At 40.2% G+C, this 17,668-nt stretch overlaps 1 protein-coding gene across 2 annotated transcripts; it reads right to left on the bottom strand.

The window, feature by feature from the left end:
- Positions 1 to 4,971: 4,971 nt before the first annotated feature.
- RFT1 (RFT1 glycolipid translocator homolog) lies at positions 4,972 to 17,665 on the bottom strand. 2 transcript variants are annotated; one of them, XM_054640003.2, is made up of 13 exons: positions 17,520 to 17,665; positions 17,334 to 17,419; positions 16,739 to 16,855; positions 15,017 to 15,206; positions 14,380 to 14,481; positions 13,493 to 13,627; positions 12,493 to 12,571; positions 12,196 to 12,246; positions 11,461 to 11,591; positions 10,469 to 10,613; positions 10,035 to 10,140; positions 8,801 to 9,050; positions 4,972 to 7,948 (listed from the first exon to the last, which is right to left on the bottom strand). In XM_054640003.2, the coding sequence occupies exons 1-13, from the start codon at positions 17,580 to 17,582 to the stop codon at positions 7,784 to 7,786; spliced, it is 1,620 nt and encodes a 539-aa protein (XP_054495978.2). In that variant the 5' UTR covers positions 17,583 to 17,665; the 3' UTR covers positions 4,972 to 7,783. The 2 variants fall into 2 exon arrangements, with proteins under 2 accessions (XP_054495978.2, XP_077040635.1); XM_077184520.1 differs by having other exon boundaries at positions 17,334 to 17,650.
- Between the last annotated feature and the right edge of the window lie 3 nt (positions 17,666 to 17,668).

Genomic DNA, 17,668 nt, shown 5'->3' with positions numbered 1-17,668 from the left:
GTTTGTATTTTGGTCTATTCTTAATCCTATTCTTTATTCCTGATCCAAAGCACCACAAGCTCTTTCTACACTTACAGCTGTAAGGTACCTTTTCACACAAATGTAGTCCTGTATAATCCTTGGGGTCTGGCCCAGGTGTCCCCAAATGGTGTTTGTACTTCACCACTCCCTCAGCACACACCTTTCTTGGAAAACAGTGATTTCCCAGAATTTTCCATTACTTTTTCAATGGCTGAAGTTTCCCCTCCTCAAGCAGAAGGGACAGTCCCTTTCTTTAAATTGCTTCTTCATTTACCCAAATTACTGTGTATCACACACACCTTCACTATATTCAAAGAAAGCAGATTTGCAAATAACCAATATTTACCATTTACCTTTGCTCATTCAAGACTGAGTCCATACTTAATACAATAAATTTTCTACTTTTAATATTCACTATTTAAAGTCGTGCACAACTAGTTGAAATCCAAACATTGTCGGTGCAAAACTCTTCTAATTTTTCATTTCTATTCCCTAATTCATTAAACTTAAAATGCACTGTGCTCTCTGTGGGGCTCCTGTACATGCACTCTGAGCTCCTCCAGGGGTAGCAGGTGGGTGTCAGGGCAGGCACAGACTGCAGCAGCCTCACTGCCCTGTACATGTGTCCATGCTCCCCAGCAGGGATCAGTGCTCTCACTCACATGGTGTGGCAGCTGCTTGTGGCAGTGGCAGTTTTTCACCTGCAATTTCTGCCATTGGTCCCACATGGATTAACAGAAGAGAACTGGTCTAATCTTGGTACAAGGAAACTTGGGGAGAGATAGGAAATGTCTCTTCCATGTGTTTTGGTATATCCACACCAAAGTGATCTGGACTGAACCAACAACCTCCCCTTCAGTCCCACGGGCTGAGGTCTGTGGGCTAAATTCTGCACCAGCAAATCCAACCACGCCTTGCTCTTCCTGCAATGGCCTTTTCAAAGACCAGGAGACTCCTTGAGGAAGCTGAATCATCCAACCCACAATTCTGCCTCTAACTACAGCCCTGAAGCTGCTTAAGCTTTTTTCCACTGCCAAGTAACTGCACAGCTGGAGTTTTATTGTCTAGCCTTTTGTATGTCCTTCATCACATGCACTTCATCACAGATGCTGAGCACAGGCTTTCTGCAGCACACACCATTCTGCACTACTTGTATTCTGTTCTTCCACTTCCATTCTGTTCCTGTTCCTTCAATAATTCAACCTCTGCTTTCAAGTCCACCTTTTCTTACCCTACAGAGACTAATTTTCCTTTTCCTAACTGTTATAGATTAAGTCAAATTGGTTGCAGCTCACCTCAAGGCCCATCCTGCAGCAACCTTAACGTTGCCTTAGATGTACTGCTCCCCTGACAGATTGCAAATGCCTTTTCAGCCTTTGTCAATGCATCTTCAGCCATGAAAGCTTCCTGCTCCCACACCAGAATATCTTTCAGGTGACCTACAACACTGCATTTTCCTCTGGATGGGGAGAAATCCTTCCTTTTTCACCTCACTGGTCAGCCCCAGCAGAATACTGAGTACCTTGAATGCCCAGTTACCCAACCTGAACTTTATGTGTTTGTTTTCAGTTTCTGATTTTATTCTGCTTTTCTGCTTCAGTTGTGGCTTTCACACCAAAAGCCTTGGTTCTCACAATTTTGCAATTCTTCCTCTGAGCTGTTTCATTCAGGCAACTTTGGCCAACTGAAATAGAATCCACAAGCAGGATATGATGTCCCTGCTCATGGCAGGAGCACTGGAATAGATCATCTTTAAAGGTCCCTCCCAACCCAAACTATTCTATGGTTCTGTGATACATTCAGCTTCAAAAAGATAGCTCATGTATTCGTTTGGATGTACCAAACCACTGAAACTTAGAGAGCTATGAAGCATAGCACACATACAGCACTTAGAGCACCTCTACCAGATGGTTTTGCAGAAAAGCTGCCACCTTCCAACTCTGCATTTACAGTCAGGAATGTATACTTGTAGGTGCTTTTCATCCTGAATCCTGGAGCTGCTGTCTCAAGAAAACAATCCTAGTTGTTTTACCCTCCCAGCTTTATTACAGGTGTTTTCCACAGCTCCCACAACTTTTCCTTAGGAATCTGAGGCAAGGTGCTCCCAGCTGTGCAGCTCAGACTCAGGCCATGAGTTCTGACACTTACCCCTGTTGGTCAGGGGAGGCTCTGCTCAGCCCTCCTCCAACCTGATTGTGCTGAGCAGGATCTGAGTGATGATCCAGCACTCCCCCAGTCTTCATCCCGTGCTCCTGCAGAGCTCCCAGATGAATGTGTGTGAAGCTGCTGTGTAATGAAGTCATCTGAGGGAGAAGAAAAATATACTAGAACTGATCAGTACAATTCTGAAAGAACCACAGAAAAAACCCCACCATTTCCACAGGTTAATACACAGTCAACCTCAAATGGGAGGATTATTAGTGAGAGCCAAACATAATCACACACTATTGCCTGTATTTTCAATGCATCAATAAACCCTACTTGACCAGCAAAGCTTCATGGGCACTCTCTGGTTCTTCCCAACACGTTCTCCTGGTTGCCTAGAGAAGCACTTAAGCAGAGACACACTTAAAAGTTTTATCTGCAGTGACAGAAATGCATTCAGAGAGGGAAGGAACTCTCAGACTAAAGGCCTCTCCCCAGAGGGACACTCTGTTCCTTGCTCATGCACTGTACTCAGCAGGCTTCCCTTTCCTCATCCCATAACATCTCCTCACCCACACTGAGAGACTGCTAAAATCATTACACAGATAAGAGAAGGCATATGAGTGCACTTTATGGCACTTGTTTTATAAAATTACTCCCAAAACCCCTGTCCATTAGGAAAACAGCACTGCCAAGTCAAGCATCCAGAACAAAAAAGAAACCACAATTAAATTTTTCTGTGCAAGTCTAATTTGCTCCCTCCTCACTCTGTGCTGTCAGGGCTGGCAAACAAAACCTTCAGCAAGCTGACCAACATCTTCCTCAAGCCAGCCCAGGGCAGGGCTCTTGTGGTTTTTGCAATGAGACTGGCTAGGCTGACATTTTACAGAAAAAAGGGACACATCTACATACAGGAGCTGGTTATGAATGGCTTGCCAACATATGAATGAAACAGCAATCAAAACAAACAAACAAACAAAAGAGCTGAAGAGATTCCCAAGTGATGACAAGGCACTTTCTCACAGATAGTGCATGACTGTGCCTCAGTTTCTCTCTGAGACACAGGCACATCCCTTCAGAACTTTCCTACTCCCCTCTCCCTAGGGGGGCCACAAGGATGTAAGTCTGGAATATTCCTGCATTTGAGAATGTTAGGAGCTAAACCTTGCAGTCTTCTCCCAAGCTCTGTTATGTTGTTCCCTTTTTGGAGCAAAAAGTATCACAGAAAACAAAACATGGCTCTTGTTTACTGCTGGATTAGAACCACTCATACACCTGATGTGTCTTTAAGGACTGCTATCTCTGTTGGGTTTTTTTCTTCTTGACACAGCTTTAATTATTTCAGTCTTATTAAGTGGGCCAAGGATATAAAATATCTGCCCTCTTGGTTATGTTCCTTGCCACTTTCTCAGTTCAGTGGGATGGCACAGATCTTTGGAGAGAAATGATGCCAAACACATTATCCATGATTCACAAAACCTTGCCAGCAAATACACAGAGCTGTGCCAGAGGTTCCCTTACCACATCCAACCAGCAAGTCTGACAAAGAACACCCAGGTGTTCTACCTTTCCCCACAGTTCCCAGAAAATCCTTCTTAGCTGCATGGGGGGCACACACTCACCCACCCCATGAACAGAGCTCACTACAGGGACAGTGACAGACACCCCTCTGAAAAGGGACCACTCCTCCTCCCAGATCCCAGCAAGGCAGAGCATGAAGCACAGCTCAGACCAGAAACTGGAGAGAACACACATCTTTCTGTGGAAGCAATCCAAAGTGAAGCAGAGATAAGCACTTCCTATCAGTTTTCTTTAGATCCCCAGCTGCTCACACTTTTGAGCAGGCCCTGCTGTTTCCAGGGCCCAGCTGTACCTCACATGTGCACAGCTTCAAACTTCATTTTCAGCTTATATTGAAAACCAGCTCCATTTCCAGAGCACCCTCAGAATGCAGATGAGTTATGCATTTTGTGCTGAACAAAACCATTACAGCTCAGCACATCTCTTGAAACACTGACATGGTTCAAAAATCCTCAGATCCGCTCTCTTTGGCATTATCTTTAAAATCAGATAATTAAACCACACACACAAAAACAAGTATGTTGTTCAGACAGCAATATAAAGTCCACAAAAAGAATTTCAAAGTCTAGATAGAAGGACTGTTCAGATCCAAGGAATTGTAGGATTGACCTCAAGGTACTCACACAATCCTTCACATGAACTAAGAAGCCAATACCCTTCATGGGTGCTCAATTGTGGTCAAAATTCAAACTTTTATCTATTATCTTTTGTGCCTGCTAAAGCAGATTATCAATTTAGGCAAAGCTTCAAATCCTCATTTCTTTGCCCAAAAAGTGGCTCCCCTTGCCCTAAATTTTTTACAAATAAAATATTTACAGCACTACAGTTGAACAATTGGTTAATTGATTAGTTCCCAATAGCAGCATTGCCATTTACAAACTAATTCAGCTAAAAAAATTTCATTAAATATCAGATTTATTCCTGGCCACTGAATCAGTTTTTATCACAATGCATTGTAAAAGCAAACAAAGGAACTTGGCCATTCCAATTCATACAAACAATTTGACAGAAACAAAGAGGGAAAAAATCACTATAATGATGCCACTTCTCACATAACTACTACAGCAAATTTTATCCATGTGTGTGTTAGGAAATGGTATGTATGTTGATAATTGAATTTACACATAAAATATCCTAGAAAATCCAACCAAATGCAAGCATCAGTTGTACCAATGATACAAATAAAACTCCAATAATCATCAAGTGGAAGACAAAAACAAAATATAGAGGAAATAGACTTTATTTAGTGTTACCTTGAAAATCATTCATTCAACAAATAAGAAAAACACACCACAAAGCATGAAATCATAACCTTTTCCACCAAAGAAAATGTTTCGTCCCCCTTTGGCTGAAACAAAAAGATTTCAGAACACTACAAAATAGCTCCATGACACTTTAGACAGTTGTGATTTTGATTGATGAATGGGTTAAAACAAAAGGGAAACATGGTCAAGTTCAATCTCAACTTCGTCCCTGAGTTTGAGGGTTTGCTGCTTTAGCAATAAAGCAATTAACAGCTCTGACATTAAGGATCCCACTGACAAATAAGAAATCTGCAGAGTTTCATAGGTCTCTACTTCCTGTCTCTCCTTGCAGTTTCCTGCCACATAAAACATTAAAAATAAAACATCCAGTATCACAAACACCACTCAACCATCACTGAGCTGCTTGCAGATGATGTTTAAATGAGGAATGTGTCCTTAATTTGCTAATGAGCAATCATTAAGCCACCTTAAATGTCTTCCTGATTCATAGAAAACAGCATTTGAGACGTGATTTTTGCCATTATGAAATAAGAAAAAGCATATTTCCAATATGAAATAACACAAAGTGGTATAAAAATGTAACTTGTCTTTAAATTAGTTCATATTATATTAAATAATTCATTTATATTAAATAATATTTATGAGACTACACAGGTCACGTCACTGAAGAAGAACTCCTCACATTATCCTACTTCTGAGATTACAAGTAGCAGAAGTAACATCAGTGTACAGCTAGGGCTGTAAGAGCAGACAAGGCAGAATGACTTCAGGCTTCAATTTGATATGAGAAGTTCTTCCATCTCCAAAGCACTTTAGGTGCAGGGCTGTACAAAATTTCTCATTCCAAGGAGTTATAAAAATTCACTGTACAGATTGAGATATTACCACAGTAGGATCCCAAAGGCATACAGAAAAAGACCTTAAAATACAGTCCTTAGGTTCAATTATCTTGATTTTTTTTACTACCAACAAGTAAAGGAGAAGCAACCGTTGTAAGCATTGACCATTCATAATAAAGAAGTTTCAACCCTCTGCAATATTTGAAATTGTACTCCATAACTAACTCCACACCAGACAGAAAAAAGGAAAATAAGGTGTAGGACCATTCAGAAGAGAAAAATGTAAAAGGCAAAGAACTACTGAATTCAATTAAGAGGACAGGATAATGTAGAGTTTGTTTCATTTTGACAGATTTCAAAAGTGTAAGAAGAATCAGCACAACTGCATCTACTCCTTCCAGCCAGGCAATGGAGACAAATGCCCTTGGCTGTGCAAGGCCATTACCTTCCCTTCACTGTCACATTTTGGCTCCTCTACAATCATTTTTCAATCACCAAATTATCATACAAAGTATCTTTGGCAATGCTTTCCAAGTGGGAATTACCAGAGTTTAGAAATTATTTCTAGCTACAAGCTGAAGGCCCTGACACTAGAAAGCATTTCAGCCTGGGCACTGAGGTCCCCACAATGAACTCCACAATGCCATTGCAGTGAGGTTTTTTTAAGCAGTCTGAGGATCTGCAGAGCTGCTACATAATTAAAAGCTTTCAACTGCACATGTCTGAACACACATTTTCTTATACCTTGACATTTTTTGGTCCATCCAAAAGCTGCAAAGGGAACATTGATGATTATAAACCTGCCACTTGTACATTCTGAAACTGCCTGGTTCAGATCTTAGACCAGCAATACAATATGCCACCAGCACACCTAAACCAGCACTCTTACATGGAATTTTAGAACTTCTGAACATCCAAATTTTCATCAATTCAAAAAAACCCAAACAATCCAGAGGTTGACATTGAACAAGTAAAGAAACAAGATATGATGAAAACATTGGAACAAAAGGAAGTATTTACTATCCAATGAAGACATCTTTGATATGCATAATTCCTTGTAAAAAATCTTATTAAATATATTTAACATTCAGTTGTACAGACAAATAATTTTTATTGAGATAAGTTTGATCATGTTGGCATTTAAAATCTCAGACAAACCCAAAAAACAATGGAATGAAAGTAAGAAGTTTTATGAGTAACCTTATGAACTGCACCATCAGTGATTGTACTCAACACCTTCTGCAGACAATACCCAAAACCTCTTCCAGCTAAGGCTTCAGGGTATTTCTGACAAGTTAATCAATGCCCTCAGACATGAAGGATCTGCTGAATGAAATAATCTCACAAAGCCAGCAGGGACACATGCTGTGTATTCCATTAATTTACTTGTAAACGTCAGGATCTTCTGTTCCCCACTTTGCACTTCAAACAGTGACAGCTCAATCCCCCTGCACCACACTGTGTTCTGCTCCACAACACTCACACTGGTGTTGTTTTATGGCATTCATTGCTGTGGTTGGTGTGGGGTTTTTTCCCCTGAACATCATCTCCCCAATTAAGCAGCACCCATGCCAAATAAGAGCCCTCAAAACCACATCAGGCCTCCCCACACTGCCCAGTGGCAGGCAGGGGAGCTCTCTACACACAGTCTGTCAACCAGGTCATGTCAGGGGGTCAGCTTACATCTTCAGAGGCTCTTTGAAGAAAAGCTTAGACAAGAATGATGCATAAAGAGAAAATTATTCACCTGTCTTTTGCTGTACTGACCAGTTCAGAAGACAAAACAATATTCATGTGGCAGTTGTCAACATTGCCACTCCCTTATCAATGCTTCCAAACACATGTGGAAACCTTTTTCCACACAGATCTCATGGAAAAAATCACAGCCCTTTACTGCAAGCACATACAAGAACTGTTCTGCACAGGAGCAGGTCATGTTCCTTTCTTCAGATAGCGGGAGAGGAACTGGCTCCTGACAAAGTGGATGAGCTTGGTCTCTGTGCAGAACATTGTAACCAGGGTTGCTGCAAGGCACAGGGCACCTGTGCTGATGTGGATCAGCCTGGCCATCCAGCCCTTGTCACAGCAGAACAACACCTACAACAGAGAAAACAAGGCATTGCAGGAAACCAGTCAGCACAAAGTGCATTTACTGTCACAACAAGAAGTAAGGTCCAACGCCAACGTCACCATCGAGCCAAGCACGGTTGTGCACGTGCACTGATCCTACAATAAAACATCTTCAGCAGTCACAATATTTGCTTCCTTAAGTTCTTAAGTTCAGCAAAAAATAACCATTCAGTAGATATCTGGTAAATGAGGAAGCTGCTGTTATCTGGCACACAAAATGTGTTAACTGAGATGACACAAAACTCTGCTGGTGCTATCAGGCAAGTCTGCTACTGTACAGCAACATATCAGGCTATTTTCTAACAAAACTGGAAATCTCCCACTCTAAAATATAAAATTCTCCTTTCTCAGGCATAATGGATTTTCAAGCTGTCAAATTTTTGTACATTGAAAAGCTCCAATCCCCTTAATAATCACCCTGCACGAATACCATCTATTACTGAATAAATATGTTAAATGTGCTCTTAGCAATTTTTGGTTTTCTTCTAGTTTTGGTTATTACTTTTTTTTATTACAGAATTTTTAATGCCAATTTCTTGGTGCCACTGCAAAATTTCCATTATTAATAAGTAAGAATATGGGTTAACTACACACAGCAGAAATGCGTTAAATTTTATTTTACTTCTCAGATCCACCTTGTACAGGCAGCAGAAAACATTAATATGAAGAATCTCTTAACAATGTATCCTGCCTTTCTGTAATGCAAATCTCCCAGTCTACCCTCAAAAGCCTCTTTTCCTGATGGCATTCCTCTTTCTGTGGACACAAAAGCCACCTGTCAGCAGCGTGGTCAGCGAGAGCAGAGAGGAAGGAGCTCACCTCTGAGGAAGCCGTGAGCACAGCACTGAGGATGTAAACCAGCAGCAGAGCTGGGGAGGGCAGCAGGCCCCCAAGGGGTCTGTGGGTGCTCTCTCTGAAGTAGTGATGGATGTAGTGGGTGCTGTGAGCTATTCTGATGCCCATGTTGAAGCAGTTGGCAAGGATAAAGCCCACACTGCCATACCAGTGGGTCAGGAAATAAGAGATGCACAGAAATATGAAAGACAAGGCCAGCATAACAAAATTGTACCTAGGGAAAAAAACAAAAGGAATAAATAATTTGACAATGCGTGCAGTTCCAGCATTCATTTACTAATGATCTTTTATTTTCTAACATCAGTAACAGAATTTCTCTTACCATCTTCTAGTGAAAATAAATTTGAGAAATGAGAGGATAAAAAAAATCATTTGAAAGAATAGAAAATACATCAACCAAAATAAACCAAGAACTACATTATGTGAATGAAATTCTATTACACTAATCAGTTGTGCACTCATTGCAGAAAATCAAATTTAATCACAATTATTAGTAATGCAAAAACTTGTGCACTTTTTGCTATTTTATGTTAGGAATATATTAAAGAAAATGAATGCTCAGGAACAAATCAACACTTTATTTCATTTCTGTTATAAACAGTGACTTGGAAAATGAGTGCACATTTTAAAGGGGTGGTGAAAGCAGCCCTTGCTAACTCAAAAAAGCTCCCACTTTGATTGTGGAAAATAAATTAATTTGAAAGGGCCACATTAGGGACAGCCTAAACACAGAACCAGGAAATAATCCAGGCTGGAAGGGCTCTCAGAGGTCACCTAGTCCAACCTCCTACAAAGTAGTAAACCACTGGATTCACACCCACAGCTGGAATCATTCCTTAGTGTATGTCCAGTACCTGTACATGGAAAATGTCAATAGTTGCAAGCTTTCAATGAGTCAAGTAATTGTCTTAAAAAGGGTAACTTCAAGCTCATCTGTGCAGAAAACACACATTTAAATTACCAGTTAGTGATATGCCTAAAGCTAAATTAACAATCTCTATTTCTTAGTTTCTGACCTTTTTTTACCCAAACTTTTCAACTTTTGCTAAAGTTTCTTCATCTAAATCTAAATGCACACAGCCTAGCAAGGAGTTGCTTTTCTGTGGGGCAGGATATTATTTTGTGCAAAGGCACCAGGTCCTTTTTCAGGTCAGCACAAATAAATTCACAGGAACATTTTGGAGACACTGTTTCCTACCTGTCCACTTCTTCTTTGCACATTAAGGCAAATGTAAAACATTCTGTTACTCCATTGACAGCAAGAAACAGGACATACAACGAGTAACACCGCAGGAGATCTGGACCTAAAAACCACATTAATAAGATAAATAGTTAATGATTTCTTCTATCAATCCACTTTGTTTTTACAGGCACTGATAATAAGAGATAGAACTTGTAATGTAATGTTAATACCAATATAGGAAAGTTAAGTTCATTTGAACAAGTTTCCTGTCTAGATATCTTGACAAGAACACAAATAAGCAAGGCAAAGGATTCTGATGAGCTAAATCACAGATTTCAATAGCAGTTTCACAGGAAAAAACACAAACTGCTGATTTATAAAAGATTCATAATAGCTGCAAGGTTTTTTCTAAAGAGTGGTGGTTTTTGGCCAGGTCTATAAATCTTTACCTGTTCCAGAGCTGAGCATTGAGCCTCCATAAATATCCAGAGCCAGCTGAGAATAGGCATAGCCAAAAACGGTGATGGTGAGGCCAATCAGGAGCACAAGTTTCAGCAGCAATTCCAGTACATTTGCAGCCATAGCAACATCATCCTGAAAAAAAACATAGCAAATCACATGAACCAAAATCAATGTAATAATAACCACTCTTGTGCAGAAATGCTCCTTAAGAGAAACAAATCAGTTTGCATCATGTAAAAAGGTGTGAAACTTATCCTTTGTTATTGAATTATCCACACACGTGCTCTTAATTTGGTAATGCTTTTTACAGATTTATTATTCCACCATTTTTTCAGTTCTACACACCAGGTAGGTTTGATATCAAATATGCACAGACACCTCCCTTAGCCCACCAGGAACCTGAAGCACAGGATTTCATTGTGTTCTGATGTGCAATTAGCAGGACTGCTACAGACTGACCTTCATGAGAGATCAAGAATATTACCCTGTGGAACAAAGCTCTTACTCATTAATCCTCCTCATATAACTCAAACACACAAGAAAAATCCAATTCTTTTCTTCCCAAAGCTGCACTCTTCAGAAACATTATTTAACAGCTATTGATATGTTTAGGTAAATAAAGTACTTCCAAATAGCATTTATTTAAAAAATTTCATTATTTAAATAATGGCTTGCTATATTTGGAAATACACAGTAGAGTAGGCTTTCCATCACACTGTTTGGAGCAGCTGAGGTTACCTTTATAGATGCAAGGCAGCACTATGCTACTGCATATTTTCACTTCTATTTCATTAGCATTTTACCTATTCACTTTTCTTTTTGGTCCAGTCTGACTCAACATTTTTATTCTCCACTTTTCAATTTTAGCACCTCAATACTCAAATTTAAACACACATTTCTGTCTGCCACACTTCTGTGATGCAACTTATCTGTAACAAAAATCAAGCATTTGACATGTAATTAATCCAAATAAACATACCTGCTTCTGATCCTTTACAGTCTTCCCTCTTTCCAACACTTTAGCAAAAAATACGTAAAAGCTTTCCTCAATAGGCAAAAAGATAAACCTGGCCACCAGTGAACCAAGGTTATTCACAATATCATAGACACCTTAAAAAAAAAAAAAGCAATCTCAAGAGTTTTAGACATATTTTAATTCCAAGTCTGTAATAATAACATGAATTCTAATTTAACATCTCCAAAAAAGAGAAAACAAGTGGTATTTCGTGCAACATGGAAGCAGTATTCTCTAAAAATTCTGACAGTCAAGCAACTACAGCTTAAACTTGCAAGGTTTGCTCATGGCAAAGGTAAGACAAAAGCACCAACTAGACAGAAGTGAATCTAGAACAGCACCAAACCACACTTCCAATTCTTGCTGTAGAGGAATTTAGAGGATCCTGATAAAGTTCACTGAATAAGAACAGGAACATAAGGATTTACTGATACAGGAGAAGAGAAAGATAAAGATTTCATGAACATCCATGGCAGGGGGCTGGAACAAGATAATCTTGAAGGTTGTTTCTGACCCAGGCTATTCTATAATTCTATTATTTTAAAGTTTATATTAATTATTCCCCGAAATGCAGCTTAAAGGCTTTGAAACATTCTCAGATATTCAAGCTATCTTCAAACACTTCAAGTCATTTTCAGAACCACATGAAGAGAGTGACTAAGAAAACTCTGTCACTATTCCAAATACCATCACACTTACCTTGATCTCCAAAATTTAACACGTTCAAAAAAGTCATCACATATCGTTCACCTGTAAGTTCAAAATAAAGAACTTCAGAACAAGCCCCTAAATCTTTCCCAATAACTTACTCAGGCACTTCCAATATCAAGTATTCAAGAGACAAAGTCAAACAGGACAGCACCTAGTTATGAGAACCATTCAGGTTGGCAATCATGTGCCTCATCTCCCCCCAGCCAAGCTTTCTGAAACTTTAAGTCAATTTTGCAAATAGTTTTCATGAGCCCTCTTCCTTCACACTTCTCTGTCAAGCCTCACCTTCTGTCAAAATCTGTTTCAAGAAGGATTGTTTGAAGAAACTCCAAGTCAAGCGTGCTTCCTTCCAGTTCACAAAGGTCTGCAAAAAAGAAAACTGAGATGTAACAAAGGTGATTGACATTACAGAGTAGAAATAGAAAACTGCAAGGCACTGCAACACTGCAGGGTAGCCCTAACTGCAGTGGTGAGGAAACCCACAATGCCACAGTTATCAACCACTAATGTAAAATATTGCTGAATTCAAGCACCAACATCACTGATCTGGCAAAAACTGATTCCCTTGTTGAAAAGTGCTGTTGCTGCAGACAAAGTATCCATAAGAGGATTCTACAGAAAATACTAATCAAGTTTGGAGGTAGGAAAAAAACAACATCCAGGGTGTTTAACATGCCAATATAACTTCCACCCTCACTGGAGATATGAATTGTTTACTGCTCTTCAAACTGTCTTTATAAGACTTGCAAAGAACCACCTTTATATTTCCAATCTGTAAATCTTATCCAGAATGTTGTCTTCCCCAATGACTCTTTTCATTTCTGTCTTTGCTTCATTTTTGTTTGAGAGATATTTGAGTATCTCTAGGATGCTGTGGAACATCATGGTTACTTTGTGCAGAGATCAAAATACCAAAAATCTACTAATATATGGTTCTGGTTTGTTTTCTGCCTCAGATCCAGTGCTAGCTGGTCATTCCCCTGCACAGTGCACATGGTCTATCTCCAGTTAATATCTACTAATATTTTGCAACAAGTCAGCAACAACAAACCCCAAACCACAAAGAGTTCAAGTTGAATGATTTTTTTTTTCTGACAAGAATTTTACTAATACAAACTTCAAACACAATTTCTATGCAATATTTCTTACTTAATCTATCATATCTTCTATAGTGCATAAATAACCCCAAAACCACTCAATTAACTCCCCAGTCTAAAAGCAACATTCAAAGTGCCCTCACATGAGATTTTAAGAAGAAAATCAAGAAATAAATTGCACAACTTACCTCATCTTCCACGAAGCTAGGTAAGAGAGCTTTCACTCTAGCAACTGGAAATGACTTCTTTGTGGCTTCAGGAGATCCCAGAAACATCACAAAATAAATTACATAGCACATTACCAGAACACTGACATATAAAAGCTGGGAAGATCAGGAAGGAGAGAAGAAAAACAGTGAAACAAAATTAACTTAGAAATGCAGAATTATATACTAGGTGAAAATACAGTGAGAAGAAAATGTAAGTAGTTTTTATGCTACCAAATATTAAAATAGGTAAGGATTTGAACAGTTCTTAAGAATGGTGTTGATTTTTTTATCTTTTTTTAACCTGTAGGTTATCATAGATCTTTGCTAATTTTCATGCTTTATTCATCATTTATAGAATGTTGAAGGTCCAATTATAAAGCAATTACTCAATCAAAAATCAAGCTGACAGAACAGCTACTGCCTACATCTCTTATTTCATAGAACATTTCCAATTTCCATCAATTATAAGCGATCTACAACAGCCAGGGCAAAAACTGAAGGAAAAAAATTATCCTTCCTTCATTGTCATCAAGAAAAAGTTTTAACCTGAATTAATTGCACTTGATTAGCACTTTCTGATAAGGTACTGCAGGTTGGTGGTACAGGCTGATAAAGTTCTGTGTGATTAGAATAACATAACCTTATTTGCAAGATGAGCCTTCACAGATGGAAGGTGTTTCTTTCTACCTCCCTTTAACTCAATGTCAAAGCACCGAGTCAATAATGAGTATCAGGAAAATACCAAATATAAATTCTAAATCCTAAACCTCCCAGGAGCTTTTTCTCTCAGCTCCCCAAAGTTCTTCAGCAGGCTAAATGTCAAAGGAAAATTAAAATTCAGCTGAGAGAGAACAAAGGGAACTTACCTGAGCCAAGGAAAAAATGTAAAGGCCCCACTGAGGATAAAGGATTACTAAAGTAACTGTCAAAAGGCATTTTGACACTACTGAAAGGCTTTCAGCAATCACCTTTAGGAAACACAAAACAGAGAAGGGTTATTTTCTGCCAACCTAACCACATACACAAGCTTAAAATATATAAGTTTAATGCACAGAATTGATGTAGGAATGTAAGGTGTTCAAAGTCAGTGTGACTTTATCACAGTTCCTTTCTGCTGAGCTGGCCAGCCTAGATTGTCATTGCTCTCTAAGTTTTCCATTCTAGCATTTCACAGTTCCTCCACTTTGAATGGGACATAAGGGAGAAAATTTTGCTTGAGACTATCATAGTCTCAATATTTCATGTAGAATTGTGGAAGCAGTGTGTCTCTCCCTCCAATCAAAAACCTGTGTTTCAGGATTTAAGGTAATAATGTCTAAATAAACCAACTTGCTGGCTTTAACGGGTACAAATTCCTGGGTATGTTACAAACCAGGCCATGCAGTGCTAAACAGGACTCACAGGGATTTTTATACCCTTGAATATACAAAGATCTAAGTCAGCAATCTGTTCTTTTCAGCAAAGATTCCCCCCACATGCACACACCCCACAGACTTTACTAACCTTAAGTCTCACAAACAAATGAGCTTGTGCTAAAACCCAGAATGGCTCTCCCAGGAGTTCAATAATGGCAGAAAGACCAAATGCCACCACACCAGCCTGATAGTGAGGAACCACAGAAGGGTCGGGGACTTCAAGCAAGTGTAGCCAGACTAAGCCCAAGATAAGAGACCAAAAGACACCAAGGGGGACTCTAAAAAGTTAACATAAAAACTAATTAATGGAAATGTAACTTCAGCAGAAACAAAACAAAACCAAAACCAAACAAATAAACAAAACAACACAAAAACAAAACGGGGGGGGGGAAAGAAAATTAGATTACAATATCACACATGGCCACAATGATTATACAAAAAAGGCCCTGAGGAATTAATTCCCATAGTTACTATACCAAGAATGAATATTTTCCTTGGTAATGAACACCCTTAAGGCACTCTACAAGACACAGAAAACATTTTTCTCTGTTGTCCATTTTCTACTCCAGACCCATAAGGTCAAATATCTGCATTTTTGTGCCTTAGGACCAAACAATTCTGATCCCACATCAGCCTGCACATCCTGTTCTGCTGACACTGCTTCAGAAACACAAAGTTTCTAGCAGAGTCCATCAAGTTTTACATCACTGGAGCAAGATCTCTTTGACCCTCACACTATCAGACCCCTAAGATACTTGACATCAATCTCCTAGGACATATTTCAGATGCTTCACTGAAGGTAACCTTCATTTGAAGTTATGCTATTCTGCAAAGAAAAGTTTAAAACAAAAAAGATCCACATAGTCAATGTCATCTCTGTCATTTAATGCTCACTTGAGAAGCTCCCACACAGCAGAAAGCTGACTACAGTACAGCTTAGAGAACAGGAACAACACATTTTAAATATTAGTATTAGACCCCTCCCTGACAGGGACAATCCCTCTGCTTTATACCTGGATGCAGATGACCACACATAACCCCCATTCCTGGGCCAGATCCAGTTAACAGCTGGGCACTTCCAGGGAAAGTCAGGTGCCCCAATGGGAGAATACTATTTTATCATGCAGGGGTAGTTTTCAACCATATCAGGCAGGTAAATTTACTTCCCAGCCCAGCCCAGTTGGGGCTAAACAGCAGCTAGAGCTGACAGAGGGAGAGAGCAGAGAGAATCAGGAACCAGGAGGGAGAAACAAGCCATAAAATCCACTTCATCCTAATCACACTGCAATGTGTGAATGCTTGTTGCAGCACCCTGTGGACTTTAAGCTGTTCTGCTATAAATAGCACCACAGCTGAAAGAGCCAACCCTACTTCCTCCTTGTTGTTTAATGCCAATTCTTTCTTTCACCTTTTTACATCTCTCCTACCCAAACATTTATGTTGCAGGTTCACAAATGCACATCAGGTAATAAAATCACAAAACTGAGCAGGAAGAGGAAGAAAAAACAAAGGGCTACATATTTGTGCAACAGCGTTTTCCTTCAACAGCTATGGCCCAAATGAAACTCAAGCAACAGAAGAAATGGCACTTTTGGCAATGAACTTCCTCATGTGCTCCAACAAGAAATCAAGTCCAAAAATGCTAAAGCAAGCACCAGACTTGAGCAGCTTCCTACATCAGTCCTAGATCAGAAACATAACTGAGGCTTCTGAAATAATTATCTCAGTAAATAAACACTTCCTCTCATTCTGTGAGCTCCCAGACAAAAACGAGAAATTCTAAGGAAGTAAACTTTTAAAGGTATCTTACGTCAGCCACAAGAGATTAATTGTTTTGGTCCAGTTTCTCTTGGCACTCCCACTCAAACAAGCTCTGCGAAATGCCTCCCTGGCAAGGAAGACAACTGTTGAGTACAGCAGAGTCAGCCTAAAGGCGGTGAAAAGGACCAAAAAAAAAAAAAAAGGAGAGAAAATTATTTCTTTTCTATAAATTGTAAACCCTTCATGTGGTAGCATCACAGTTTTTACACGACTGCCTAACAAACAAATTCCTACAGGTGTGCAAACATGGGTAAATGAGCTAAAATTATCACCAGCTCCTAAAAACGGAGAGAAATTTCAAGAATACATGTTGCAGACCAAATATGAAGATACAATATATCCTATAGGAAAAGCACATTGTATCTAGTTTTTCCTCTGCAAACAGATGGTTTAAACACAAAACCCAGGCCAGTGCTACCGGTGTTTCAGGCCAAAACAGACCTGGGGATGCACGAAATGACCAAACACTGCGACACGGCCAAGAGCAGACCGCACAGCATTACTCAGAGCATCGCCAGTGACGGGGCACAGACCAGCACAAGCTCTGCCCCACAGCCCTGCCGGGTGCCTCTGAGCTCCCTCACCTGACATTGACCACGCCGATGAGCTCCCGGGACAGGTAGCGGAGGGTGAAGGCGTTCAGCCCGAAGGTGACCACCCGGAACAGCACCTGTGAAAGAAGCCGCACTGGAAGCACCTGCGGCGCCCCGCCGAGCAGCAAGAGGAGGAGGAGGAGGATGAGGAGGAAGGAGGGAGGGGCGGCCCCGCACCTGCAGCAGGGCGCTGGACGAGGCCAGCCGGGCGGTCTGGCCCAGCACATCCTGCGCCGCCATCGCCCCGCTCCCGCCGCCAGGAAGTGGCGCGGCCGCCGTCGCGCCGGATCCCGTCAGCGGGGCGGTACCGCCCGGCCCGGCCCTGG

This window comes from Agelaius phoeniceus, chromosome 11 (assembly GCF_051311805.1).
Source record: "Agelaius phoeniceus isolate bAgePho1 chromosome 11, bAgePho1.hap1, whole genome shotgun sequence".
Lineage (NCBI taxonomy): Eukaryota > Metazoa > Chordata > Aves > Passeriformes > Icteridae > Agelaius > Agelaius phoeniceus.
Note: the sequence above shows the minus strand (reverse complement) of the source record. Positions and strands in the feature narration are given on the sequence as shown.